General features: G+C 35.4%; 1 protein-coding gene and 1 long non-coding RNA gene across 2 annotated transcripts; one reads left to right on the forward strand and one right to left on the reverse strand.

The window, feature by feature from the left end:
• Positions 1-254: 254 nt before the first annotated feature.
• On the forward strand, positions 255-12,855 carry LOC118768600. The gene is made up of 3 exons (XR_005004394.1): positions 255-2,294; positions 7,701-7,706; positions 12,845-12,855. It is a non-coding gene; the product is annotated as an uncharacterized LOC118768600 (long non-coding RNA).
• On the reverse strand, positions 5,674-22,243 carry LOC115230009 (prostaglandin E synthase 2). The gene is made up of 6 exons (XM_029800255.2): positions 21,877-22,243; positions 18,085-18,300; positions 12,599-12,798; positions 10,747-10,959; positions 8,009-8,123; positions 5,674-5,919 (listed from the first exon to the last, which is right to left on the reverse strand). The coding sequence occupies exons 1-6, from the start codon at positions 22,189-22,191 to the stop codon at positions 5,770-5,772; spliced, it is 1,209 nt and encodes a 402-aa protein (XP_029656115.1). The 5' UTR covers positions 22,192-22,243; the 3' UTR covers positions 5,674-5,769.
• Positions 22,244-23,960: the final 1,717 nt, after the last annotated feature.

Here is a 23,960-nt window from a genome sequence, read left to right on the forward strand (position 1 = left end):
AAACACCTCATTTATCTTATAACTTCAGAGTTCTCTACTAGCATAACAAATGATACTGTAGGTTCCTGTTTTCTTTCTTTTCAGTCTGAGATTCCATATAAATAATACTACTGTTACAATAGGTTCTGTGATGTAATTTATAAGATCTTTATGAGCTAAGTCTTTGACCTTATTCTAACTCTCAGAACCATTTTTCTATTGCTCTTTAGGAAAACCTGAATGTCACATCTTTTTTTTTATCTCCTTCTCTTATAAGTCTAAGTCTTCAAGTTTAAATAAGTATATTGTTATTATTATTTAATCAGCTGTCCTCTTCTTGCAGGTTTAAAATCAATTTTACCTTTATTTTAAACTTGGGTTACTAGAAGCATTCAGCAGAGATTGAGGAGTTAAATTTCTTATTTATGAATTAGTAGCTCTTGTCAAGTCTGGAGAAAGGGACATGGCTCATGACCTTTACAGGCCCTCTGAAACTGGTGGCCTTCATGTTGTCAATCTTCCATTTAAACTGTTGCAGGGAGAAGATTCTGGAGTATTGATATTCAGAAGAGAAAGAACTGGGTATAATGGTTAGTGAGGGATTAAGGGAGTTGGATGCATCAAGAGTGATAAGAGATGAATGGGCCATGAGTGATGGAGATGCACGACCAAGCAGATCTGAGGAAGAGCGGCCATTATAGTAGTGATTGAAAACATAAAGAGGAGACAGCATGTCTTTGGGCAAGAGTCTGGAGTGTGTTTTTTTTGTTTTTGTTTTTTCTAAACAAAATATTACATATCTGAACTATCTCTTTGAAATCTTTTGTTCAAATTAATTTCAGTAAATTAGTATCATTTGTATATAAAATTTTCCTCAGGTGATATGAAGTCTGTATATTTATTGATGTAAATTAAATTATCTTCATTACTAGATTAAATTATTCTGAAAAATTGTATAGTATCTTACTCATAATGAAAATGCTTGTAAATTTATTGTACTTCAAGACAAGATGTTTTTAATTTCGTTAGATTCTGAAACTTTATTGAACTCCATGAAATTTTCATTAAAGTTTCAAAGTTTAATGAATGTTTTCTTAAAGAACACTTCATTTCAAAGAATCTTTATTGCTGTATCTTTTTAAAAGAAAATCTGTAAAACTTTCTTGAACAGTGTTTATAACTACATGAAAACCTTGTGTTGAGAGACATTGAACTAATTACTACCATCAGCTGAAAAAATTATAAGATTTGAAGAATGTCCACTTAAAGATAATGAAAATGTGAAGTGTTATTGTTGAACTTTACAATTTGGAACGTTTTGTCAGGCTTTAAATAAGTTTATTTAATGGTGGGAGAAGACCACTAAAAATATCAATTTAGGAATTATGGATTGAAATGCCTTTATTGTGCCTGTAGAAAATTTTACATCAAATGCAAGTATGGCTAGATGTCATCAGTCTAATCTGATTGCATATGTTTTCTAGGAAGAATATACAAATTTTCAATTCAAATTTAAAGAATATATTGTAATATTTTTCTCTTTAATATAAATTTTTCTTTCTGGATAGTATTATGTCAATAACCAAATCATAAATATATAAAACTTCGACAGTTAATGATATGCAATATTATCAACAAGTAAAATGAATGTATTTAATAATGTATGTGTGTGTTAAATGGTTGTCATGACTCTTCTCCTATGTATTTGTTTACACAATCTCAGATCATCACTTACCATGCAAATACAAATGTTATATATAATTCTTATTAATCAATGTTATATTAGAACCTTAATTTTTCTAACTATTAATATTCCAAGCAAAGATATTAGGAATAAATTTGTTATATATGAAGTAAAAGGAAATTAAACTCTTTTATTCTTGTACTTTTTCAAAATACACTTTTTTTCTGGCTGCTTCTTTGGGGTTTAGGTAGAAGTCACTTGATTGCTGAAAATCTGAGACCTTTCAAAACAAAAGTGAAATAATAACAGAGTTCCTGTTTGAAATATTCTGAGTGTTATATATACATTATTGCTAGAGAGAGGAAAGAAATTCTCTTGCTAGTGTAATCAAGATTAACTTCATTTAGAAGATTTACGCCATAAGATACTTTATGTACAATTAATAAATTATGAAAAGAAAGATTGTCAAATAGGGATGGGTAGATAATGGGGCATCAACAATAGAGAAACCTGTATACAGAGATGTTTACAATTTTTAAAATATCAAAACCTTCATAGATATTAGTGATTTGGTAATAAAGCTGAGAAGAAAAATCCAGCAACATTTGGATCATTCAGTATATTTAAATAAGTATACGATAAATGCATATTACTTAAAAAGCAAGACCAAGATTAGATTTAAATTAATGTTAACCTTAATTCATTCAGAAGTGTTCTTACTTTCAGGTTATAGAAGTTGGTCAAATGAAGAAAGCATCTTATAAACTGAACTAAGATATTTAAAGTTTTCTTTAGTATAATTATTGAGGGTTACAGATGGAGAAATTTGACACCCTAATGAAAGGGTCATTGATTTGTATATCCTATATAACTGTTATATCAGGTCAGGTATAGGGGCATACACTATTGCAGCACGTTGCTGCATTCACCATTTGCCAGTATGTTCCCGGGTCCTTCCTGGGCAACCCTTTTAGCAGAGTCCTAGTCAGTCCCCATCTCTACATGATAACCCCTGCCATGACCATGTGGTATGTGATCAACTAGCATAAGCCATCAACCCAACCAGATCTTTAGAGAAAAGAACATGATAAGCAGGGTCTAACCCTGAAAATCAAAGAACATTGCCAAACAGTCTAAGCTGGCACTCCTGAATCATACAGCTAACAGAACTCTCAATGACTTGATCTACATAACATGAAATAAATGCGAAGGAGATAGCACTGTAAAATTGACAGATGCCTGATTAGCTTGCACTACTCAGCTCAACTCCTATCCTGAGCATAAACAGAAAAGTAGGGTACCACATGTATGATGAGTTAACCAATAAGGATTGCATGAAAAGTCAATAGGCACAGGTGTGGTAAGAAGCTTGCTTCCCAACTACATGATTCTGGGTTCAGTCCCACTGTGTGACACCTTACACAAGTGTCAACTATTATAGTCTTGGGCTAACCAAAGCCTTGTGAGTGGATTTGGTAGAGAGAAACTGGAAGAAGCCTGTTGTGACAACTGGTATTAGTGTGTTTATTTAGTTGTTCAGCAAAAGAGACTGATAGAATAAGTACTAGGCTTCAAAAAATAGCCCTGGGATGGATTTGTTCAACTACAAACTCTTCGAGGTGGTGCTCCAGTATGGCCACAGTCAAATGACTGAAACAAGTAAAAGATATAAGGTAAAAGAATTGAAAAGATTGTAACAGGCAGATTACCTATGAGAAGTCTAATAGTCAAACAGCTATATTTTGGTATCTGTTTTGTTGAGAACCCTCAGGTGGTTGTAAACATTAGAAATATAATCATTTAAATCATCATGAGCAATGCTTCAAAAATGTCTTGATGCCATCCAAACAGCAGTTATAGAGAAACAGTGTGATGATGGCACCTACCTCCAGATAAGATGACTTCTTGAGCTAAAGAGTTTTCTATGGCATGTTGATGAAATTTTGAAATAAGTTTGAGCATCATTATTCTTCCTGTGTGATTAAGAAGTTTTGCTTCTCAACGTGATTTCAGATCAGAACCACTGCATAGCACCAGAGGCAAGTGTCTTCTACTCTTAAACCCTGAGCTAATCCCTTGTGAAAGAATTTGGTAGTGGGGACTCTAAAATACTCATGTATACCTGTGTCAATATTTACAAAATGATGCTGAGCTATGGACTGTGATGTCACCTTTTGTGGGTTAGCTGCAACCAGTGACATTTGTTAATATTTCCTGTCAAGTCGTCTGCTAGATCTACAGTTTCAAATTTCTCTGAAATAATTCTTTGCTTCAAAAGCAAGTAAGGGTTGATAATTGGAAGTGTATCTAGTGATAAAAATTCTGTCTCAATTTCTTTCCACCTAAGCTATGCTTGCATGAAATACTAACAGTAACCCTTTACCATTCAGATTACTCTATCAGATGTAATTTTGTTTTTTGTTTTGTTTGTTTTTGTTTTTCCAGTTTCAGCTCTTGAGCTGTGGCCATGCTGGGGCACCGCCATTGTGGTGAAAGAGTACAGCAGGGATCACCACCCCCTGCCGGAGCCTCGTAGAGCTTTTAGGTGTTTTCGCTCAATAAACACACACAACGCCCAGTCTGAGAATCGAAACTGCGACCGCGAGTCCGCTGCCCTAACCACTAGGCCATTGCGCCTCTACTTGATTATATATTTTGAATTAATCATGCATTATCTCATAGCTTTGAGATTTCAATAATATGATTGTTTTAGTTTTAGAATAGCATTGTAGGATCGGTGTGAGAAGCCAGATCTGTCCAGTTAGAATATAATGTAGGTAGTGGGCCAGTTTTAGTGGCCACAGGTATTTTTCATTGAGATAGAAGCCAACACAGAGTTACTGCAATAGCATAAGAAGCTTACATTCAGATACCCAGGGCTAGGTAGCTCACTAGATCTACTTGTGTTTTATTCCAAATTTCAAGAAATTATATTTTATTTTTCTAATATTTCATCTACTGTCATGGAGCTTCCATAATTATGGAGTCAACAGTAATTATTTCTAATTTTAGCACAAAACTAGCAATTTGTGGGGACAATTCAATTACATTAACTGTTGTACTTGACTGGTACTTCATTTTATCAACCCCAAAAGGATGAAAGGCAAAGTCAGCTATGGCAGAACTTGAACTCCATGTAAAAAGTTAGAAGAAATGCCACTAAACATTTTCCTGATGCACTAACAATTTTGCCAGCTTACTGCTTTAGAGTTCACAATAATGATTTCAAATGTTGGCACACGGCCAGCAGTTTTAGGGGAGGGGGTAAGTTGATTACATCAACCCTAATATTCAACTGATACTTATTTTATCAACCCCCAAAAAATGAAAGGCAAAGTGGACCTTGGCAGGATTTGAACTTGGAACATAATGAATAGGAAAAATGCTTCTAAGCATTTTATCTTATTCTACCAGTTTGTCACATTAGACAACAATAATAATTGAATGATGCTATTTTAAGCAAGTAGAGATACATGACTTAGTGGTTAGGGTGTTGGATTTGTGATTGTAAGATTATGGTTTCAATTCCTGTACTGGGCGATGCATTGTGTTGAGCAAAAGAACTTCATTTCACATAGCTGCAGTCAACTCAACTGGTAAAAATAAGTAATCCTGCCATGGATCAGTGTACCATCTAAGGAGGAATATATATATGCTGGAGAGATCAGGAAACTGGCCCTATGTTCCTTAAGGAGTAATGTAGACTAACCTGTATTAAGTACATAACTCAAGGAAGTAGATCCCAGGTGTCTTATATTCCAGCTGAAATATTATAGCAAACTGTAATAAGATATCCATAATTCAAGAGCCATGAATCCAGCATATTAACCTTTCAGCTATTATATACCATCAGTTCCTATCATTAACAGATTACAAAAATATATCAAGTAATTAGAATGTAGAACATAAAAATGTATGGCTATAACATTTTCCTTTTATTTGAGAAATTATCTCTGAATGAAAAACAAGCCAAATGTTCAAAAATGTTCAAATATATTAACAAACTTTTCTGTTTTATTAAAAAAAAAAAAGGTTCTGTGTCTGTTTAATCCAGAAATCTAAAATTCTGTGTTTAGAAATTTTGAAAACAGCTAGTTTCTTCAAAGTTATTCTCTAAATTGGTCTTGTAAGCCAATTCCTTTGTGATTAATAACAGCTTCTTTGGTTCTATAATACCATTTACCTATTTTCGTGTGTTCAAGCAAGTCTTGAAATGCTGTACATCCTTCAATTGAGCTCAAAACACCATAAGCCGACTGAAAAATTGAAGTAAAAAATATTTAAATTAATGTATAAAAAAGCAAAACAAAGAAAATAATAGATATCTAGATTCAAATTAAAAGTTGCCTTGAATGTCAAGTTTCTTTAACCCTTCAGCATTCAGATTTCTTTGTCAGATGTATTGCTTATTGATTCATTGTTTTGAATTAATCATGCATTATCAAGATTTCAACGGTGTTTGTATATTTTTAGAATGACATTGTAGGGTAGGTGTGAGAGGTTGGATTTGGTTGGTTTCAACAAAAAAAGAAAAACAATATTTGAGTGAGATATGGCCAGATTAAAAGGGTTAAATGAAAGATTGATAATTCACAGGTAAGAACACAGTTGGAATTTAAGAAAATGACAATTTCGACTACCAAAAAGAGGTAGATTAGAAACTGATATTTTACAAAACTGAATAAAAAAAGGAGTCTTTCTATGGCCATTCAGTCTGCTGGAAATAGCAGTCTGACTTGGAAAAAGATGAGATGGTCATAGAATACTTTTGATTATAGGTATGCTCAATAAGACTAACATCTGCTTAAACAACAACTAATGAATAAAATTTATTCACAGTACTGCTATTTACATAATGTTTGTTACAAGATTCTACTTTCTTTAATGATTTGCTGGTGTACTGAGGAGAATGCACTGAACTAGTTTCGACGGCCACTTGGGCAGAATTTTGGAAAGAGAAATAAATATTGTTATAGTCATGTTTTTCAAAAGCACTGGTGATGAAAGAAAATGAAAATAAAACTTCTCAACTATTTCCACCATCTTGCTCTTCTCTGAGACAGAATCTGAATCCCATCTCTGGTGACCTGTCACACTTTACATTCAAACTTTCCTCTGAAACAAAAGCTAACAGTGATTCTGGCTCAGTCTCTTGTCTTCATTCCTCTATGTTCATCTGCTATATCTACAACTTCCTCCAACACCAGCAGTCGTCATACTATCTCTTATTCTGCTGTAGTGAGTGAGTGTGTGTGTATCACTTCTGTCTGAAGTCATCTTTCTTGGTGACTTCATTAAACATAATCATCTGGTTTTTGCATTCCTCCTATATCAAAGCTAAATCTATTGTCATTCTGATTTTCTACACCAGTTTGTATCATCATAGACCTGTTTTTCTGACTGGTACTCTAACCTTCAAAATTCCCTCAACTTGTTCCCCAACTCTAAACTGTTCATCAAGTACTGGTGATTGATAAAACCAGATTTTCCTTCTCCACAAATATCTTGCCAGACACAATATAGGTACAGGCATGGGTATGTGGTTAAGAACTTTGCTTTCCAACCACATGGCTTTGGGTTCAGTCCAACAGCATAGCACTTTGGGTAAATGACTTCTACTATAGGCCTTGCGCCAAACAAAGTTTTCTGAGTGGATATGGTAGAAAGAAACTGAAATAAGTTTGTCATGTATGTACGCGTATTGCTTGATGGTTGTATAGTAACATCATTGTTATACAGGCAATGTCATTCATTTCTAATATTCCATGAAAAACATGTCTAGCCATGGGGAAAATATTACCTTGCTTGGAAACAGGTGGGTGTTGGTGATAAGAAGGACATCTGGCTACAGAAAAATCTATCCCAATGAATTATCTGACTTGTGCAAAACAACAATGACGATGTGTCTGTTAGAAATCATTATTGTTCCATTGATATAATTATTGCAACAGGACCACAGCTTCACACTATGTTTTTTTAATTGACATTGATCTCAAGCTTATCATCCTCATCCTGTGCAGCCACTTGTAGAACTTAGGTCACAGTATGTTACCATGTCATAAACTAACTACACCTTTTCCCTAGAAAATCCCAGAGATTTCATTTTTGCTATATAACCTAACCACTTTAATCTTCTATTATGAAAATTCTGTAAGATAAAGCACCACTGGCCTTTCTGTTTGTCTCTTTGTTGGCAAAAGTTACTAAAAGCTAAGTTACACCTGTGTTGCAGAATATGTAATGAATATCTTTGAATCAAAACACTACACTCACAAAATAGGAAAACATGGCTCATAATCAAATTAGCATACAATCCAAAGTTCTGATGTAATTAACAATACTCACTAAATCTGCTAAATTTGGAGAATTTCCTCCCATGAATGGCTCTTTCTGTAAGGCATTGTTCCATTCTCGACAGGCTTCATATAAGGAAAAGCGTACATCATCATGAAGCTTGTGTCTGTAAGTATAAATTAGCAATAATTCATCAAAAGAAATGGTCAAAAACTTTTATATCCTGATCATCATAGAAGAACTGACAGGTAACTAATAATTACAGTGCGCACAACACAGCACAGGTAAAAACCAATACAAATATGATTAGCACTGATATTTTTCTTGATCCTGTAAGCAAATAAATGCTTTGTTACAACATTGCTACAAGAAGTAGATCTGGATGGTTCTACTAATATATATATTCATTTGTTTTATGTCTGTTTTCCCACAGTAGCATAGGTTCCCAAAGTGGGCGCTACTGCCTCCCGGTGGGCATTGAGATGGTCCAGGTGGGCGATGGGGGTGTGGTAGAGAAAAAGGAGGCATTGGGAGGAAGGCAGTGAATTGGGGGACGCTATGAATTTATTATAATATTATAGTATTGTATACAAATTACAATATATTAAATATCAAATGATTCATAGTATCATCATCATCGTTTAATGTCTATTTTCCGCGCTAGCACGGGTTGGATGGTTCGACCGGGGTCTGGGAAGCCAGGGGCTGCTCCAGGCTCCAGTCTGATCTGGCAGAGTTTCTACGACTGGATGCCCTTCCTAACGCCAACCACTCCGCGAGTGTAGTGGGTGCTTTTTACGTGCCACCTGCACAGGTGCCAGGGGGGGCGGGGTCCGGCATCGGTCACGATCGGTTGGAGCTTTTAACGTGCCAGCGGCATGGAAGCCAGCCAAGGCGACGCTGGCAACGTTCGGATGGTCTTTTTATGTGCCACCGGCACAGGAGCCAGTCGGGGCAGCGCTGGCATCGGCCACGTTCGGATGGTGCTTTTTATGTGCCACCGGTACAGAAGCCAGTCGGGGCGGCGCTGGCATCAGCCACGTTCGGATAGTGCTTTTTATGTGCCACCGGCACAGGCATCACAACTACTATTTCCATTGATATTTATTTCGACGTTCATGTTCATGTACTTGACTCAACAGGTCTCCTCAAGCACAGCGGGACGTTCTGGGATCCGGGGTACTTTGAATGGGCAGGGGCTATGCGGAACTGATGCAGGAAGCAGCCCGGGTCTTTGCACTCACAGCATGTACTTGACTCAACAGGTCTCCTCAAGCACAGCGGGACGTTCTGGGATCCGGGGTACTTTGAATGGGCAGGGGCTATGCGGAACTGATGCAGGAAGCAGCCCGGGTCTTTGCAGTCACAGCATGTACTTGACTCAACAGGTCTCCTCAAGCACAGCGGGACGTTCTGGGATCCGGGGTACTTTGAATGGGCAGGGGCTATGCGGAACTGATGCAGGAAGTAGCCCGGGTCTTTGCAGTCACAGCATATCTCCAGAGATCTCGGTCATTCGCCATTGCCTCAGTGAGGCCCAACGCTCTGAGGTCATGCTTGACTACCTCATCCCATGTCTTCCTGGGTCTACCTCTCCCCCTGATACCTTCAACTGTTTGGGAGTGGCACTTCTTCACACATCTCTCCTCATCCATCCGCAGCACATATAAATTAATAAAATATTTATTTATACATAAAAATAGGGATGGGGGTGCTGAGGGTATTACATGGTCATGAGGGGCAGTGGCCCAAAAAGTTTGAGAACCTCTGGGTTAGATGAATATATACTGGATGCCCTTGAATGTTTTTTAAAGGCTCTCTTATTCCACATGTCTCAGAAGGCACAGAATGGCTGGTTTGTTGACAGGAGAAATGACAACAATGTCACCACTTGTATTTCAGCGATTTCCTATTGCATGTGATTTTGTTTACATTTTCTGAAGTGAACTTTAGAAAATGTAAACACACTACGACAAGCTTCTTTTACTTTTCATCTGTCAAATCTGATTACAAAACTTGGGTCAATCTGGAGCTATGGTAGAAGACATTTGCCCAAGGTGCCATGCAATGGCACTGAATACAACACCATCTGCTAATGAAGTGAACTTCTCAACCACATAGCCATACTCTTCCTACAACAGTGACTGCAAGTCAAATGAGTTTCTCCACTTACAAGCCGTAGTAACTAACTCCCCATAATCATCTTGTCAGTGTATCCATAAGGGACACATTGATGAAATGTTCATAGCTGAAATGCTTTTTTATTATAGTTCTATAGCATCAGAGTTAACCTGAAGCTTAACAAGGACACAAGTGGTGACCTTTAGACAGAGCTTCAGTCGTTAGGTTGAGACAAACAGGGTAATATGTCATATTTTAGAATTCAATAAAGCACCAAAAATTAAACATCACACTTACTTGGCATTTATTCATTTTATTTTCTAAATAAATCTTATTTATTACTGTGCGTTAACCCAGAATAAAGACATCGAAAGAGCAGTAGTGCGTGTATGTGAAAGTATGAATAATCCATTCCACATGTTGATATTATAACATGTGAAAGACAGTGACATTGTTTACTTTTTCCATTAAACAAATGTTCAGTGAACAAGTAAAGGCTGGTGGAATGAAAAAATACCTTACTTGTAAAACATTCAGCTGTTGAAAATCTATCTCAATAAGTTTTGTCTAACTCACACCAGCAATGGAAAAACAATAATAATGAAATTAATTTGACAAAAATCTGAAAGCATCTCTTTAAAATGGAAGTTGAAAATGTTACTACTTACTTTTTCTTTAACATCTTGGCAACAAAATACATGGCAGCAGCTCCAATATGTACAATAAAGAAACACTCAAACTTTGAGAAATTATTTCCCCAGTCACCAACATTTTCAAAATATTTAAAAGCCTGAAGAGCTTCAGAAGGTGTGCGGTAAACATTGGGAGACAATGTATGGACAAGGCGGTCATCTACCCATTTGCGCCACTTACGTTCCTTTCTGAAATATATATTTTATATTGTCAGTATAACCAATAGTCAAAGATAAATAGAATGGAGTGGAAAGATGAAAGCAAAAATGATTTTTTTTTTTTGAGAAATGATGTCTAAAAGAGATTAGAACTGAAATTCAAAATTAGATAAATGCCAAGAAATGAAGGAAAAACTCAAGTTGTATTTCTAAAGAGAAAAATTTGATTAAACTGTACGTAAAGCAATAAATTTGTTTTTTTAAATGTTTGGTTTCTTTTGGGATAGACCTAGTACTCTCCATAAAATCCTTATGGTATTCATAATTGAATATACTACAGAAAGAGAAATTTAAGTATTCATTTAAAATATGCAAAATTAAAAGCAAGTAAAAGAAAATTCAAAAATGCAGAATGTCATAATTTTATTGAAATTCAATTTTAAAAAGATAATAAATAAATCTATTACTATTTAAATGACCTATAGTGAACTCTCTTGATAAAGGTAAACTATATTACTGGTGTGCCAGCAATGGGAAGTCCTGCCTATGGATTAATTCAATTGGACAAATTAATCTGTATTTTTAACCAATCAGCAATCAGTATGACATAACATCAGCAAGCATATCTAGTTGCTGATAACAGAGGCAGAATAGTCAATACAGCCCACACAGTGGTGACATGATAGCCATTAATCACATACAGTGCTTAATGGCTATCATGTTACCAGGCATTACAGCTTGGGCAGTAGTTGACACAAGAGCCCTCAACTCACACAGCAGTAACACAACAGCTTTCTCACAGCTCTGACACAACAATCATTACAGTTCACATAGCAGTGACATGACAACCATCAAGCTCATACAGCAGTGCTATTATTAGCCAACACACAGCCATTACAGTTCTCACAGTGGAAACTCAACACACAGATAGCAGTGCAACAACATAGAGTTAACAGTGTCACATTGAACTTTAGATCTATCACAGCTCGTAATAACAAAACATAAAGTCTTCAGAGCAGTGACACGCTTACAACCAGCAGCCTTACAGTTTCATATTCCTTCTAACATAAGTTATAACAGAACATAACATATTCAACACACACACACTGTCATCAACAAAACAAAACAGACTATTCTACATTAACACACTGGATGAGATCTTTTGTGGCATTTCATGTGTCTTTATGTTGTGAATTCAAATTCTGCCAAGGTCAACTTTGCCTTTTCATCCTTTTGAGGTCAATAAAATAAATAAATACCAACCAAGCACTGGGGTCGATGAAATCAACTCCTCCTCCAAAATTGTTTACCTTGTACCAAAATTTGAATCCAATATTATCCAATGGAAAGGTCATCAACTTGAGTCAATAGTTTTGGCACCAGTTTCATTGCATGTGTTGCTGGCCAGAATGCAGAGACCCAGAACAACAAATATATAAGACTAACAATTCTGTCATCAACCATCCTAGATTGGTACTTTTTTTTATTAACCCCAAAATGATGAAAGGTAAAGTTGACCTCAGTGGGATTTGGACTCAGTACAGGGAGTCAACAAATACCACAAGATATTTGATCCATTCAACACTCCAACAACTCTGTGAATGGATTTCTAAAAAACAAAAATATTTAACGAACCAAATTTGATGAAACCACATTCAAATGAACTTACTTGAGAAATTTGTCATTAGCATAAGGTGTGCCTTCTTGAAACATGATAAAATATTTATTAGGAAAGTCGTATACAGTTTTGCCTCTTGTGTCTTTTGATTCAATTGCAGGGAAATATGTTAGGAGTTTTTCTATTGATTGTGAGTTGTCCCATAAATGTGATTCAAATAAACTCATCACAACAGATGAGTCATTAATTTGCTAGAAAAGACATTTAAAAAATATTTATTAAAAACATAATCATAAGATTTAGAGCATTCCATACAAATAATTAACGCTCAGATTTATAAAGAAACTAACAGAGTAATCTTTCAAATTGATCAAATGGTTCTTAATGTATGAAATAACAAATCTTCACTAATAACAAAGTTAAGTAGAGAATTTTATTTCAATATTTTCAAAATACATAACCAAAATTATTTGTGGATAACTTTAGCATACTCTGCTACAAAGGAAAATTACCTTAATACATTGTTTTTATATAATCATTTAGAACCATTCTAAAATGTATATCAAATGGAAAAATCATTTCACACAAATAAGCAGTAGAAAGTAAATTAAATGAATTATGATGACTTACAGCACATTTAAAGAAATCTTCCATGTATTTTACATTTCTCTCTTTCTCTCGCCATTACTTGCTGCAGTTACCTCTTCCCCATCTCAAAACATCTCCCTTCACACTCTCATGGAACATCCCCCTCTATCCCCTCTGTACCACTTATACTCCCCCTGCTCTTCAGTAGGGTAGGTCCCAATGCATTTATTTTTCTCTCTCTCTAACTGTCAACCTATCTTTCTCTCTAACTCTGTCTCTCCTTTTCCTCTCTTTTCCAATTGGAGTATCCAAGTATCTCCTCCATATTAAGACACCTATCTCTATCCCTCGAACCTCTCACCGAGCACAGCTTTATTCATCTCACAAGTCACTTGGCAATCCTGCTGGTATCAGTGTCACATAATAAGTACTCAGTACACTCTGTAAAATGGTTGGTGTTAGGAAGAACATCCAGCTATAGAAACCATGTCAAAACAGACAATGGAACCTGGTGCAGATCTCCAGCTTGCCAGCTCCTGTCAAACCATCCAACCCATGCCAACATGGAAAACAGATGTTAAATGATCATGACGATGAATATATATTTCATATCATCATCATCGTTTAATGTCTGTTTTCCATGCTGGCATGGGTTGGACAGTTTCAATGAGGACTGGCAAACCAGTAGGCTGTGCCAGGCTCCAGTCTGATCTGGCAAGGTATCTACAGCTGGTTGCCCTTCCTAACACCAACCACTCTGAGAGTGTAGTGGGTGCTTTTTATATGCCACCAGCACGGGAGCCAGTCAGGCAGCACTGGCATCAACCATGTTCGGATGGTGCTTTTTACATACCACCGGCATGGGGAGCCAATCAGGCTGCACTAAAATTGACCTACGCATGAATAGTTATGTGACTCTGGTATCGGCCATGGCTGTGATCTCACTTTATTTGCCAGGTCTTCTCAATCACAGCATATCTCTAAAGGTCTCGGTCTCTTGTCATTGCCTCAGTGAGGCCCAACATTCAAAGGTCGTGCTTCACCACCTCATCCCATGTCTTCCTAGGTCTGCCTCTTCCACGGATTCCTTCACTGTTAGAGTGTGACACTTCTTCACACAGCTCTCCTCATCCATACGCAGCACATGACCATACCAGCACAGTTGTCTCTCTTGCACACCACATCTGATGCTTCTTATGTTCAACATCTCTCTCAGGGTGCTTACACCTTGTCATGTATGCACACTGACTTTACACATCCAGTGGATCATACTAGCTTCATTTCTTTCAAGCCTATGTATGTCCTCAACAGTCATGGCCCATGTTTCACTGCCATGTAGCATAGCTATATGCACACATGCATCAAACAGCCTACCTTTCACTCTGAGTGAGAGGACCTTCGTTACCAGCAGAGGTAGGAGGTTTCTGAACTTTACCCTGGGTATTCTATTTATCAATACAATAGTATGTTCCTATCTACCTTTTGCATCATGCTAAAGGGCAGTAACTCAAACAAAAGAGTGAAAGAGCAAGCCAGAGAAAAAAGAACAGAAAATAAGAGATGAAAATGGTAAATGGTGTCAGTGGTGATCATACTGATGATGATGATGTTTATTCACTATTTGTGATAGTGGTTGTGTTAAATCAATGATATTTTTTGTTAAATTTTACCTTACAAAAATAAATGTGCTGTTCAGCATCAACTCCTTATAAAAACCATCACCATTAACTAGCACCCTAATGTCACCACAATAAACTATTAGCTTCCACCGTGTGTGTGAGTATGCATGTGCATGCACTTCATGTTCAAAGCTCCGATGAAGCTATACAATGATACTCAAGCATACAACTATGAGTCCACTGCATCTTATAGCAGAAACAGCTGTAAGCTAATGAAGTTTATAAGATAATTGTTTATTCTTTTGTCATATTTTCTTATTACTACTCTGTACTCAATGCTTTGTTCTGAAATATATGTATACTGAGTTCTGCACTAGGTTATTAATACCACAATGCATAACCTAAATATTAAAAAATATATATATGTATACACATATAAACCAAAAAGACTCATCGAGTCAAATGAAATTGTAGTCGTGGCCAATGCCAGTGTCACATAACTAGCACCCATTGCACTCATGGAGTTGCTGCATGATCTTTGAATTTAGGGCCTCACAGAGACAATGACAAGTGCCTGAGACCTTTGGCAATATGCTGTGCTTGAGAAGAGTTATCAAACCAAGTGAAATTGCAGTCATGGCCAATGCTGGTGTCATGTAACTGACACTCATGCTGATGGCACATAAAAGCACCCGTGCCAGTGGCACACAAAAAACACTCATTACACTCTTGAATTGGTTGGCGTTAGGAAGGGCATCCAGCCATAGAAACTGTGCCAAATGAGACTGGAGGTTTGTGCAGCTCTCCGCCTTACAAGTTCCAGTCAAACCATCTAATCCATGCCAGCATGGAACATAGATGCTAAATGATGATGAGGATGATATGTGTGTGTGTGTGTATACTTATATATACGGGGTGCAGTGAATAAACTATCATCTAAATTTTGAAAAAATGAAAATAACACTGACATCTCATTTTGACACATATATTTACAAATACTAAAGAGTAAATTTATTCAATAAAATCGCCATTGACTTCAATTACGGTCTCCAGATGACTTCAGAATCTCCTGCAACTCTTGTGGACAGTCTCCTCATTTAAGATGGTGAATGCTGCCATAATCCTTGCCTTTGGTTCATCTTTGGTGTTACAGGAGTTTTGTTGGTCTCTCACTCAACTGTGACCCACACATAATAATCAAGGGAGTTGCAGTCTAGGGAGTTAGGTGACCAGATGTTAGAGGTGATGTGATCACAGAAATTGTCTGACAGCCATGACTGGGTTCTCCTGCTTGTGTGGCATGGTGCAGAGTCCTGTTGCCAGACATGAGATCTTCCAGCAGCCACCCTCTTGACCCAGGGCAGCACTACCTCCTCCAGGCACTTGATATAGGACTCCGTGTTGAGTTTGAGGCCATGTGGGAAGATGAATGGAGGAATAACGTTGCCATCACTAGCGATCACTCCAAACACTATGATGTTGACTAGATGTTTGATTTTTATCACTCTCAATACATGTTCTCAGACTGATACCCAACCACTCTGAAATGTTCATATTGGAGCTTCTGGCATGTATGTCAAGCAGTACAACATGTCATTTCCAAACTTCTGGCAGAGTGAATTGCATCATGGACAGTGCCCAACTGACCCTACAATACTGTGTAGTTGACAAAATAAAAAACAAACAATGTGCATGTGTGAAACGCAAAATTTGTTTCATTTTGTTCGTATTTACATTTCAGGGTAAACTTATTTCATAGTATTTTCCCATTATGTGCCAGTTTGGCTGGGTAACATTGCAAGCAAGCAAGATTCAAGCTGACTTCTAATGTATTAAAGAGAGAGAGAGAGAGAGAGAAAGAGACACAGGCAGATAGACAGACAAAATAGACACTAATGTTTGAAATTCTGCTAGGTTTAGTAAGGCATTGATTAATTGTTGATACCAAAAGGCTTGTACCTAGGTAAAATAATCTCAATGATATGGTATAATAGTCAGCTGTATTATATAATTTGTCTTGTAGGGAAAAAAATAATATTTAATGCAAGCAAGAACACTGGTAATTATCTTTTGATGACATTTCTTAATTTGGGGGTTTTAAATTTCTAATTAATTTTAATTCTTTAGTTTTCTGTTGTTATTGCTGTCATGGAGATGGTATCAAATGGCAGGTAAGACAGAGAACGAGGAGGGAGAAATGTAAAAGATTATGACAAGTGTTAGCTGAGGAGGTAACTGATAAAGATAGGAAGAAAGAAAAGCAGAACAGAATCGTTGATGAATCAAACATGTTTGAGGTTTCAATGAAGTTATGTGATACTCAGGCACTCAACTATGAGTTCACTGCACCTTATAGCAGGAACAGCTGTAAGCTAATGAAGTTCATAAAATAATTGTTTATTCCTTTGTCATCCCAATTTCTTATATATAATAAAATCATGGTGATGGTGGATATCCCATCAATTTCAACAATGAGCATTCCGCTGTTCAATCAACTGAACAACCTAATTATTTATATTAACACATAATGGCAGAATAGTCTCGACATGTGTACCCTTGACATAATCCTTATGCAGAATCAGCTTTCATAATGTGTAAAACAATGCTAGATTTCTGGATTACATGTACAGTCTATCTGGTATTTCTACACAATTTCTATGTACCTAATTTTCTCTCACAAAACTTGAGGCTACAGTAAAAGACACTTTCTCAAGATGTCATGTAGTGGGATTGAACCCAAGGCCTCAAGATTGTGAGGTGAACTTCTTAACAGTCTTGGAGATAGTTAAAGCAGTAAAGTTTCAAATTAAATGCATTATACTTTAGATTTATCTTACATTCCTTGATCAAGACTCAAAACCATGACACATTAGCTTTCCTTTTCCTCCTGGAGTTGATAAAATATGCACCAGGAATATGGTGTATATATATAATTAAATATAATTAACCTTACAAAATTGACGTTGTTTTTAAAATTTTTCTCTTCTGATGATTAGAATGATTCACTGTATGCTAATATGCATCCCAATTTCCAATGCATCAATAAATTGAAGGACATCATTTTATCAAGATAGAATGTTATTGTATCATAACTTCACCCCACCCTATCTCTGCAATCATTAGTAACTTAACTATTTATACTGATGGTACACACACACGATAGATATTTAATCATAAAGGGACTAAGCTGACAGCTGATGGTATGTAGAACATTAAACTTTATTTATAAGGCCTCTACCCAAAAAGCTTTGCCAAAGGCTGCTTTCAGTTATACAGCAATTATGTTATTTGAATTTAAACTTATTAGCAAATTATATTTAATTAACTTACCAAATAATCATCTTCTCCAATACCTTCACATACAAGTATGGGAACTTTTTTATATTTTGACCATTTGATCTGTGTTCTCCAAATAGAGTTAACTTCAACAACATCATATGAGTAACCTCGATAATCTAGCATGGCTCGAACTTTACAACAGAATGGGCATGTTTGGTATTGGAAAAGTGTTAGTTTCACACCAAGTGGATGATGTTTGCTCTTTATCTGGAGAAAAGGAAAGAACATATATAAGAATTAAAACTGCTAGACATTGCTGAACAACAATCAAATGTAAAAAGAATAAAGAATTCTGAATTATAAATAGTGAAGAAATCAGAAGTAATATGAAGAAAAATCTAGGACAACATAATTAAAAACAACAGTGATATTGCATGACTTTTAGTGAACAGCAGATGACTTTCCTTTTCTTATTGCTAACAACATTTCTGAGGACATTTTTTTTATGGCTTGGTTTTGTAGGATCTCAAAAACAAGTAGGAAGAGACAAAACCATAACTTAGGAGTTATCCTTAGACAGAGACTTAGTCTGAATAGTTGCAACATAATCTACTCTAAAGGCCAGGCAAGACCTCTGTCAGTCAATGTTGGCTCTGCATTACATCTAATTGTATATATGTGGACTTGGGCGAGATTTTCAGAATAAAACTCACAATTACCCATGCATACCAGTTTCATTACTCCACACCACTGATGTTTATCTAAGAGAAAGACCACTAACTTGGACTGATACAGCCTGGCACCAGTGTTGTTGCAGTCAGAATGTAAAGATACTGCAAGGCATTCTGTCCTGCATTAACAGTTCAACTAGATTGTCACTCTGAATTGATACATTTTTTTATTGATCCTGAAAGAATAACATGCTTAGTCAACCACAGCATGATTTGAACCCAAAGGGTTAGAACAAATACTATGAGGCGTTCTGTCCAACACTCTAACAACACAACCAATTAGCTGCCATAAAGACAGCCAGCAGTGTTAAGTCAAGACCCACCCAAAATTTAGACACAAATCACCAATGAATAAACTGAAATATATGAAAGTATCATAGAAGGGAAAAAAATAGTCTAATCATCTGGGCATGCTTTGTAAAGTAAGAATATTAAATATGAAAGAAAAGGGAGTTTGTGGTGGAATGATAGGTGGCTCTGTATCTTTGGTAGCAGATTATATTTACTGAATGGTAATAAAGACTAGCTAGGCAACAACAGATGCAGTGAGAAATGATTAGCAATAACTAGTAATGTGCAACAGAATAAAAGAATACAAATGCAAAACACAAGTTTCCAAATACAGTTATTGTGTGTACAGTATTTATGTACCATTGTGTGATAGCAACAGCATGCATATTTGAGAAAGTGTTTATTTATTATATCTCAGAAATGTAAAGTTGTATTTCAGTGCAATATTGGCAATTATGATAGCAATTGTAAAATATGAACTCAAGAAAATATAACTAGATATCATCTATAAGAATAGCAAATTCAGGTAGTTTGATTCTCACCCATAACTATCTAAAAGGACCCCATGGGCCTTTTCATTTCACAGTGAGTCTAAGTATATAGAGGTATGACTATGTGTCTATATCTCATGCTGTATTAGTACTCTTTTTCCCAAGATGTCAAAATATAATAGTAGAAGACTATTCATTAAAATATAAACAAAATTGTACCTACAAAAGCTTATTTGTTTAATGGCATTGTGACATCTTGAGAGGGAGAGATAATTGAGTCCTGATGAGCTTTGAAGAAAGTGGAACCAGTTAGTCCAAGCTTCATTCCAAGGGTGTCAAACATACACTCCCTTATGGATCTAGTATCACAGCAAGGCTAAATACATATAATTAATCTTTTTGACCAACCCATTTGACAGTGCCAGGTTCTAGGAAACTAACTTCATGTTTTAAAGAAATATTAATCAAAATCTTCCATAAAAATTTCATGTCAATTTGTTCCACAAACAAGCTCATTAATGACAAAGTTATTTTACTAAATTGTTCATAATTTTCAAAATTAAGTGAAACAAGGGCAGTGTATTTCAACAAAAATCTGGTAATAAAAGGGTTAACATCATATATTTATTCATCATCCACACTGTATTGACATCCTAGTAATAACTGCAGGGCCATCAACTTTGAGTTGTACCGAGTATAATTTTGTTCACATTTTAATGAGTAATAATATAATGAAATTATTGTATACAATGCTCATTGGTGATTAGTGTCTAATCTGCTGGGAAGAAGTAAAAGAGCTCTTTATTTTGGCATAACATAAACAAAATTGAGCCAAGGGAAATAAATGAAGACGTTACAAATAACAAGATGCTAAAACGTTTCCAAAACAGCTACTATTGTTTCAAATGTGTTATCAATATATCAAGCAAAATGCTTGGGGACATTTCCTTCGTCTTTATGTTCTGAGTTCGACGTTGCCTTTTATCTTTTGGGGTTAATAAAATAAGTACCAGTTGATCCCTGGGGTCTCCCCTGAACTTGCTGGTCTTATGCCAAAATTTGAAATGAATATATTTTATTGTTTTCATTTCATCCAACAATTACTGTATAGTGGCAGAGCTGGAGTGTGTGCCACCCGGGGCAGCCCTTAAGTTTGAACTCTCCGCTCCAGTTCTTGGCAATACAGTCTACTCATGTTTATATAGCAGTCCTAAAAGTGCTGACCCCATAAAAGCGTCAATCAGGATGTACATCCCCCATCCTTAGCTACCCTACTGTTACTGTAATATCCACCGATCAGTTTTAGATTTCTCATAGAGAACTATGCAATCTACTATGACCCTATGTAAAATAACCACAACTAACCCTACATAATGTTATAGGTCGACACTATCAAATCACAAAGCATTTTTGGGCTCAAGACCTGTTGTTATATCTGGGAATTTAAAAATGTTTCTTCAGTAATGTCATAATTTAGTTGAATAATGATTGCTTAATGTGATATCGCTTTCGTTTAGCACAAGAGGTCAAGGACGTTTGAATACGAAAGAATGGGACAAAATAATTCCACCCCACTTTTTTCGATTAAATTTAGGTAGACGATTGTTTCATGAAGAATTTTTAGAAAACGTTTCATTCAATATTCACTGTCATGTGGAGAGTTTAATGACCTTTAACAGATCATTTGTAATGGATTTCGTTTCCATGAAGAATAAGAATGCGTGAATATCAGCATGTAATTCATTTATCTAATTTTAATCAGCTGGAAAACTAGATTCAGTATTGATAGAATTATATATAATACTCTAGGCCTGATTTTCTTAGTTTAGCAGTGAATTGATTCAGATATACGAATATATTTGACACGTTATATAACCAATTTATGACTACAATCACTGTTACAGCAGAAATATAAAGGCTTAAAGATGCCATATAAACAAACAAATAGATAAGAAATGTATGAAAGATGACAATGACAACAGCATTTATTTACATAAATGCCACAATCATTTACACTTTGGCGGCAAAGGTTTTCTGGTCATGCTTAAAAGAGTTAAAGTGTCATGATTGACTTTCAAAACTCAAGGATAAAAATTGTATAACACTTCGCTTTTCACTTTCAATTAGCTCTGAAAAAGAATCAAGAGTATAATATATACTTGGTATGCTTATTGTTGTTTGCATGCGTTAATGTTATGCATTCATGTATTTTTATATTAGATGAGCGTAGGAATAATGGTGTGTATAAATGTGTGAATGTAAGTGCATATATCATTAATACACACACGTTATTTTTAAATACATTCTAAAGAGAAAGATTATTTACATACCGATCTGGAAATTTTGAACTGAGGAAAACCTTTCTCTTTCGCTGCGAGCACATTTGGTATATTATTGAATGTATCGCCGTACACATAACGGTAATAGGAAGCACATATCAACGTTGTGACCCCAGCAACACAGGAAACACGATTAAATATTTTCTTACTGAAGTAATTTGAATTGTGGCCTTTCCAATATTTGGCATGATTGACTTTCTGCACTGTATCGATCTTTCTAAACAGAAAGTAATTTTTATGCAGATAGTTGTTATCTATTTTACGAAAGTTATTCCACAAGCTCTGTGAGCCTAAGCGGACAGCCATGCCGACAGCGGGGACTATCTTCACGTGATGCACTCTTTCAAAGTTCCGTGTAGAAATGTATAACTGGGATTAATCATATAAGACTATATCAAGAACTATGAAATATAATTCAAATCAGAATTTTAATAGCTAATAATATTTTTGCTTCTTTTGAAGATATTTGTCCTTTATATATTTCAAGAAGAATTTCACTTATTTTTTTTTTAAACAATGTAATATTATCGAAACTAAATATTGCCTAAATCATCCATTGCATACTGAAATTTTCGTCAAATATCTTCATTATTCAAATAAATATTAAATTACATTAAAAATTTTATGTACAAAAAATATATTTAATAATATATTTAATTATAAAAATTATATAATCGTCTGCTTTAAGTAAATGTACCGCAATTAAGGGAAATAACTCTAGCTTATATTTGGAAACCTTTTATAGTCTCGTTGTTTTGTTTTGTTTTCTTTCTTTTTCTTTCTATCAATCTAATTTACTGTGATCTTTATTTGACATTAATTCTGTTATATAAAGAAAACATTCATTCAGTGAGTGATATCAGTTCAATTTTTCTTCCGTGAAACAAAAAGTTACCAATCCGTAACTCAAAACTGAAAAATAACTATGGGAAAGACTTGACTTTTCAACTTTGAAAACGATTGAAAACAACAACTGTATGAAAAAATAAATTTATTAAAAGAAAAAAAGGAAGAAAGAACAAATTAAAAATATAAAAGTTTCTCCCATTTCAAAATTTCAGCGAAAGCAATGTTTTAGAAGTTGATGTCCATTAAAGCCTTTGTCCTTGATTGGCCTCATAATTACTTAAGTTTCCCATCTATGGATTTCATCCGTTTCACACCTCTTGTTATAGAAATTTAATCCCAAATTACTCCGTTGCAGCTTTGGGTGAAAATGATCAAACTTTAAGCTTCTCTAACTTCTTTAAAAAATGTTTTCTAGAGGAAGTGAAATAATTCCAGCAAGTCAACTTGGAAAACCACATTAGTGTACCAAATTTTTAAATTTTCAATAAACTTTAATTATTGAAATCTTGGTAGCTAAACTTTTATATCTTTGACAAACATTGGATATATAATTTAACGATGCAAAGGTAGTTCGCGAAACGCCAAAACGCCCTCTCAACGACCCCTATCTCAATCAATACGCTACTCTTTATAAGAATTCGGCAAGTCCATTCTTCCAATTCCCTAGGGGTGTCAATGACTTTCGCCACATCTCCCCCTTTGAGATTGACTTCCATTGGAAGTTAATATTATTTTCATTTATTTATTTTCCTTTCATTACATCTTCCTTTTTGAGATTTTCCTCCTGGGGAAATTTAATACTTCTTCCGTTTATGCACTACTTCCAACCGTTCTGTTTGTTTTCTCTTTCCTGTGCTGCTACGACGACTAGGTTCGATTTCTTGTGGCGTTGGAACATCAAAAGTGTCGTACAACACCTCCATAGGTGTCTCTTTTCTTTTTTCCGTATATCTTTTTTTTTTTCTTTTGCTAGTTTAAATGTCTTTTGTGTTCCCATTTTTCACCTCTAATCATATGTCATTTTGCGTATTCTTTTTGTTACTACTCCGTCTTCCCAACTTCCATTTTTATATATCTTGAAAAACACCTTGTCACCGATATTAAAATGCTTTGTCGTATATTTAGTGTTTTCCTTATTTGTTTTTCTTATTGGTAACAAATTGTTGAAAATTAACTTTGTTTTTCGAGCAAACATTACTTCTGCTGGCGACTTGCCTGAAAAAGTG

This window comes from Octopus sinensis, linkage group LG2 (genome assembly GCF_006345805.1).
Source record: "Octopus sinensis linkage group LG2, ASM634580v1, whole genome shotgun sequence".
NCBI lineage: Eukaryota > Metazoa > Mollusca > Cephalopoda > Octopoda > Octopodidae > Octopus > Octopus sinensis.